We start from the raw sequence: 7,500 nt of genomic DNA, 5'->3' as shown, positions 1-7,500 counted from the left end.
CTTCTAGATTACAAACCAATGAAGATGAACAGTGATAGGAATGCTTCTTTGTGTAAAAAAAAAAAAAAAGTTTGTTTGTGATCTTAATGCCAGAGTGCATAATACTAAGAGCTAGATTTGTTTTTCTCTCAGAAGAGGTCAGAGAGAAATGCATGTTTATTTTATACAAGAAAGCTATATGTTGTATAACAAAGAACTGAAATTCAATAAAAATAATTGTACCTTTCCTTGTTCCAGTTCTTTCTCCCTGTTATTGTATGCCTTTTTTATAAGCATGAAATAATGTATATTTCTCATCTGGATTTAGTTTTCTGTCTCTGTAACCTGTTTAAAGTTCAGGATATGATCAGTACTAATCAAAGTACTATTATAACTGGAGGTTTTATTCTTATGATTCACCTGTTAAATGTTCACACACAATGAAATATATATATGTAATTTATCATTGTTGATCTGGTAAGCAAATGCTTCACTGATAAAGGATGAGTTTAGAAACACATAAAAATGCCAAAAGTGCTGTGATTTATTTTTATTTATTGAAAAATTTCTGACTTATCAACATCTAAGGTTATTACCTGCATATTCAAAATATAGCGACAGCGTGAGCTCATAAGGAAGTGTTATATGACATCAAAAGTCACATGGTAGTATGGTAAAGTATAGTAGCAAAAAGGATTAGGAATGAGTTGATGACTAGGGAAAAATTACAGGTTGAACAGAGGATAGTATGGTAGTGATTCTTTTTTCTTTTTTTTCTTTATTACTACTACTTTCTGCCACATCAATATCCAAGGTCATCAGCAGAGTATACAAAATATAGGGATAGGGTGGGGCTTGGGGGCAAAGCTCCTAGGTAAAGTTTTTTGCTTTAGTAAGGCATTGTTGTTGGATTTCCAGAATGGTCAGTAATCAAAACAAGCAAATGTACCACAAGGATACACAGCCCTATGGTAAAATATTGAGGTGAAAAGGGTAAATATGAGTTAATGATTTGGATAAGTGGACAGAAGAAGGTTATGAAGAAAGGGAAAAGGAAAAAGAGAAGAAAAGACGATAGAAAATTAATTGAGGCGAGGGTTGAGGACTGAGGTAGGGGTGATCCCCAGCATTGGGGTTCAGTCCCCACCTCCTAAGCCCCCCATGACAACAAGAAGCAAGGGATGCAGGAAGGGAGGGGGGGGGTGCTCCGTGATGCTCTATATTGGCAATCCATATTGTATTCTTAATTTCCAAGTTTTATGTCTTTGCTCTTCCTATTTTAATCTTTTTCTTGCATTTTCTCTCTTCCATCTCTCACATGCTTCCATATTCTCCTTTCTTCATTACTCCATTGCTTTGCACTGCCTCTTCATCTCCCAACTCTCTTTTGTCTGTCTCATGTTTGTTTCTTTTTCACATATTGTCATCTTTCTCGTTCCCTATTTTCTTTCTCTCATGCCTTTCCTTCTGTCAATTTTTTTTCTTTCTTCTTTACCTTTTTTCTCTCTTTCCTCACACTCACCCTCTCATTTTCTTACTCCACTCCATTAATTGATCCCTTCTAAAATTGTCCTTTTAAAATGGGTTACAATACAATGGTTAAATCCAGGAACTCCTAGAGAGGAAATATAAAACAAATATTTTTGTATAGGGATGGTGGAAACCATCAATAAACTTTAATATTGCTGTGATAGAAACTACATATACAATTTGAAATATGCAACACAAATACAGAATAATATATTTTGTCTATGGGATATTATCAGTCACAGCAAAAAAGAAAGGGGAATCATTAATGCATCTGAAAAAGTTTCCAAATATTATAATGTTAGACACATAATCACACATCTTTTTGTAGTATATCCACTGTTCAACAAGCAAACAAAATACAGATGTAAAACCAAACACACAAGAGATGAGAATCGCAATTCATATTGTGCTAAAACACTATCTATCCTACTAGTGATGATTCCCTTACCAATGTATTATGTGCAGCTATGGAATACAGTATAAAGCACAATATAAAAATTATGTGGCTCTCTAGATTTCCTCATTAGTCAAAGTCTAAGCTATCCTGAAAGGTAAAAGCATAAGAAAAGTTGTAAATCTCTTACTTTTACACGATCCTGTATAGAAAACATATTCCTTCCTACACATGTATGACACATGCAAGATGATGACAGTATTCAACATGATAAGATGGATACAACTCTCTGTCTTGGGACGAAAAAAAAAAAAGGCAACCGTCCCATGACCTCTGAGCCATTACCTTTTTTTTCCATAGCACTTTTCACAATCCTACCTTTCCCATGACACACCCTTTCACTTGACCATCTTTTTCTCCCAAACAGTCTTTATTTCGTCCACTTTCAAGGCCTAAAAAGAGATGCTTCCCAGATTATTCCAGCTGATATGGACAATTTGCAGTATCACCATGATATGCACATTCAATACACAATATAACTACATCTTAAACATGGACTGTCGGTTAAGTGATGAACTGTTAAGAAATTCATCCTCTCGGAGGATAACAAGGTTCAGGGAATTTGGCAGAAGTTGAAGAAGGTAATAACTGTCAGTGTCTGGATATCCTCTTTGGCATACTGCAAAGGAGAGTGCACACACTATAGAGAAGAGCTGATAAAATGCAAATATAATATGCATTTCAAAAATATCTTTGGCCAAGCTTCCTTTCCATGTATTTGTAGGTACAACCTGTGTACTCCAACATTATTTCATAATAAGCAACAACTTTGCTGACACATTTAACATTTTTTATCAATATCTGTTTACCTCAAAAGACAATTACCAAGGTATATTATATTTGTTGAAATAACTACAAAATTACAAATGCTTTTAGAACTTTCCTTCAAGTCATAAGAGAATGACTGCTGAATGAACAGTTCTCTTACTGGAGCTCTTCTGACCAGAGTAAGAACACTCCAGTTTCTGCTTCTCCCTTTTTTGAACTCATCTAAATATTAAGAGTAAAGACCATCTGTAATTTCCAATAGAGAGGATGCACAAGAATAGCAAATCAAACTTCCCCAAACACAATTAAATGACTGAAGTAATGAAGAATAGGTTTAATGCATCTTCGACCCTGATGTTACCATTTACAAAAGGTGATGAATCCCTGGCACAAATAATTCACAAAACATGAACTATGACGTGTCATTGAGAGAAACAGCTGGGAATGTATAGCTGATCCTACCTGTCTTTTTTTAGACCATCTCCTCTCCTTAATTATAAGTCTAATTGTGCACTATTAATAATCTCATTATCAGTCATTTTACTATCATGAAGTTATCTAATCATCCAACAGTTATTAGCTGGTCGAAAATACCAAAAGAACACTTGATTTTTGCCAACATCTAGCAACATCAACCAACCCTGAGACATTTAAGCCTACTAATATATCTCAAGTTGTTTTAACACCATGTATCAAAGCCTACTCTCAAAATCATTTTATTCATTTATAACATCAAAACAATTTTACACATAAAGCAGAATCAATGGATTAATCATAGGAAAACCATTTTTCTCACTCACTCAATCTGAAAAATTACAATCAAAGAAAATATTCTGATTCCACAATGCACTGTTTCCATCTACACGACTGGGTTGCCTCTCTGCCTGGTCTACAACGCTGTATAAATATTAAAATCATTTGATAAGAAACTATCTCCTGGATATATATATACACATATATATACCTTATAAACAATAGTAATGGCAGTGTTATTGCACATCTATTTCACTTTATTATAATGTTATACTTCATGATTCTAGTACAAAGTCACAGTTCATAATTCTATCGTAATGTTACAATTCATACTTTGTTGGTAACACTGCTATCCATCTGAGTAAACAAAGTTTTATTTTTACACTATGCATGCAGACTTTTCATTGTGTGTTCTCAAATAGAATGTTACTTCTGAAATCTCTATCGTATACTAATTGGTCCAAGAAAAATTCCCACTAATATCTTTTTTCTTCTTCCTTTTTTCATTTCATTCTATTCTAAATACATTTTTTTTTTTCCCCCACTTCCTCATACTTTCTGTGTACATACTAAAAACAAGCCTATCTAAACCCCCACTCTGTTGTGGCAAGTGCAAAGTAGAGTGAGGCTCTCTTGCTCTCTCTTCCATTAACCGAAAATTGTTGCCTGCTAAATCTCAGCGTCGGTTCACTTGTCCGGCTCCTCTGGGCCAGCTTGCGTCATGAGGTCAGCAATGTTCCTCTCGAGGTCGTCAATACGCGTCCCCATCTCATCTAGTACACGGCAGTTAAGATAAATAAAATGGCTGGTTCACATATATAATATATATATCTTTATAACATACTTTCTTTCACACACACTAACTCACACACTCTCACTCTCATTCTCACTTTCACTCTCACTCACTCGAAAATAATAATAAAAACACTAACCAAAGAGATAAAACGTAGAAATAAAGGAAAAAGGAAATAAGAAAAAAAGATGAAGATAAGTGAAAGAGCAGGAGAGAAGGAAAATATAGGGAAAAGGAAAAGAAAAGAAGGTAGAGACATGGGGAAGACAAAAATAAGAAAATGAAATGAAGAAAGAGAAACAAATGAAGAATGCTAGAAATTGAAAGAGAAAAACAAAACCATAAAAAATAAAGAGAATGGAAAGAATGGAAGACAAACAGAATGAGAAAAAGAAGGAAAAAATGTGGATGGGAAAATTAAATGAAGATAAAGAATGAGAAAAAGGAGGAAAAGAAGAAAGAACAAAAAAGGAAGAACAAGGAAAGAAAACAGATATACAGAAAAATAAATAAATAAACAGAATTTAAGAAAAATAAAAATATAAAATGAAGAAAAAGGTTAATAAAAATGGAATAAATGAAAAAGAAAAAAACAAGAAAGAGAGGAAGTGAGAAAAAGAAAAAAAAGAAAGAAGGGACGAAAGGAGGAAACAAGAAACAGAAAGTAAAAGAATGAAATAGAGAAAAACGAAGAAAAAGAAAAATATGTAAAGAGAGCAAGACAGACACACAGAAAAATCGAGATAACTTCCCTGGCCAAAAAGCCTTGATAAAACCAGAGCGTAAAAGGATATTTCTCGTAATGATTTGGTCCGACATGGTCTGGAATCTTTCTTGCATCTGTTGCAGGAGCACTGTGACCTGAAAATGAATGCAGGCTTGTCAGTAGAACAATCTAAATGGTGTACTTCCTCAGTATTTATTGTCAAAGGCGGGAAGGAGAGGGGGATTGAGATTTTGGTCGAGAGAACACGTCTCCTCTGATATTATGGCTTTTAAAATAAAATAGAGAGCCATACTCCACTATATCAACATGCTAGCTTATTAGAGATCTTCCAAGGGTAGATAAATTTAATAACATTCAATAATAATTACAGATTATTCAGTTTTTTGGGGTAGTCCAACCAAAACAAAATTATTCTGTACCTATTCCCAGTGTATAATTCAACTCAATATTTTGATTTAGCATCAACTCATTCTAACAGAAAAAAATAAATAAATAAATAAATAAGATTGCTACAAGGATAAACTTTTTTTTTTATATCAATCCTACTTTATTGTGGTGAATAATCAAGTATTTTTTTTCCTCCCTCTCTTTGTAAGCAGGGAGTAACCTCGAGCAAACGGTGTAGATTATTCCCAGTATTTTGTTGACGTTGATGTACATTTTCTCTTTTTCTTTTATGAAAATCGAGTTGGACAGGGCTTGAGCAAAAATATATTGTATCTTTTTAATTCTATTACTACATATACAATATGTAAAATATGAAGGAAATCTATAAAAAGCAATAGTTCTTTGTGGCCACCTATCTTTTTTTGTGTTTATTTTCTTTTAACATGAAAACCAATTCCCATATCTTCAAGCAACAAACAGTATTACATAGATAAAAGGATAGGGTCTCCTGTGGATATTTAGATGGATTTCTAAATTTTATAATAAAATTATATATTAAAATATATTTAAATTATTAATATTAATCAATAATATATTTTTTTATAACAAATAAAAAATCTGGTTGATGTAATGAAAACTATGATTTTAAACTTTTGTTGCAAATATTCATATGTATTTATTCTATTTAAGATACTAAAAGTGATTTCTAAATTTCCTGTTACAGTTGCACTCTTTATTTAATTTCACGTATATATTTTCTCCTTTTTTGGTAAACAACAAAAACTGCATTATTCCATTCCATGCACTTTCTTGGGGGTGGATTGCAACACACACAAACAACATTCAATGCAATAGTTTTAAAAGTCAGCCTTTACATAAAAACATTCCTAATAAATACAGGAATATTTTCAATAAATATCTGTCCTGTTTACCTATCAAGACAACCTTGCCATATATTAATTAACAAGTAATTCCAAACCAAAAACGTGGCTCAACGGGGAAACCGTATTTTTTTATTCATATCTAAAATGTGACATATGAGCCTGAGGGAAGCTTCGCAGTCAAAGCAACGATAAATCAGCAGCCCAGGAAGCGCAATGCACGTCTCCACAAGACCCAAAATGCGTGATGCCGGATGCACGTCACATGCACACGAGGATTTTCAATTAAGCCTAAAAATTCATACAACAAAGCAAATTTTATTATTATTTTTTTTTTCTTGAAATACCATCATATAATACATAATTTTTTTTTTTTTTGGGGTACCAAGAAACAGTACATTACAGGTAGATTATCATAGCTTATCATCATCATCATCAATTTTATACAAATTATCAAGTGATTATTCCCCATGCCAGAAATCACAAAATTCCTTATTTACTTCTCCATTCTTACACCGAAAATAATTTCAATTCATTATTATATGATCCCCAGATTCACAATAAAACATAACCATCAATATACTTATTAATATTCTTTTTCCCGTGCTTATACGCATAATGAAGAGACTTGTGTGACATTCAGGCAAACACAAATGAATGCCGACCAAAATGCCCAGATCATAATTACGAGGAAAATACGCGGCAAACTGAATTATCATATGACTGTTTAGGGTCCGCATGTCTTCACAGTCTTTGCATGCAAGTGCAGCCAATTGACGTTTGTACATTTAACGGCGGTACTTGTTTTCCGTCATATGTTCACTACAGACATCATGGCATTTTTTTTGCAAGATGTGACGTGATGATTGACTTAGTTCAGCATTTTTGTGAAATTTGCATACTTCTGATGAAAATAATTCCGTATTTTTTGGTTCTATTTCATGTGCACTTTACGATATCCTTACGCAATGAATTCTGCACGAATTAATACTGATGAAAGCTGACCTCGGGCAAAATGCGCTCGCTTTAACTAGCCATCAAAATAAATGAAAAGAAAATGGCCTTCGTAACGCCCCAACGACATACTCACACATACAAATGCACAAAAAAAAACCCTATACCAATACCTGAACAAAATAAATCCCACCCACGACAAACAAACAAACAAACCAAAAATAGCCTTCAACAAACCCCCCTCCCCAAAAAAAAAACAAAAAAAAAATCATAC

General features: G+C 33.3%; 1 protein-coding gene across 1 annotated transcript in view; it reads right to left on the bottom strand.

The window, feature by feature from the left end:
- Positions 1 to 1,619: 1,619 nt before the first annotated feature.
- The window catches only part of LOC119583526 (heat shock factor-binding protein 1-like), a 6,348-nt gene continuing 467 nt past the window's right edge, over positions 1,620 to 7,500 (bottom strand). The window contains exons 2-3 of the mRNA XM_037932057.1: positions 5,072 to 5,138; positions 1,620 to 4,260 (exon numbers count right to left, since the gene is read on the bottom strand). Of these exons, the coding sequence (XP_037787985.1) occupies positions 4,172 to 4,260; positions 5,072 to 5,138 (156 nt within the window). The 3' untranslated portion in view covers positions 1,620 to 4,171. The remainder of the gene's footprint in view (positions 4,261 to 5,071; positions 5,139 to 7,500) is intronic.

Source organism: Penaeus monodon, chromosome 17 (assembly GCF_015228065.2).
Source record: "Penaeus monodon isolate SGIC_2016 chromosome 17, NSTDA_Pmon_1, whole genome shotgun sequence".
NCBI classification, from domain to species: Eukaryota; Metazoa; Arthropoda; class Malacostraca; order Decapoda; family Penaeidae; genus Penaeus; species Penaeus monodon.
The sequence above is the reverse complement of the archived record's forward strand: the minus strand, read 5'-3'. Positions and strand labels throughout refer to the sequence as shown.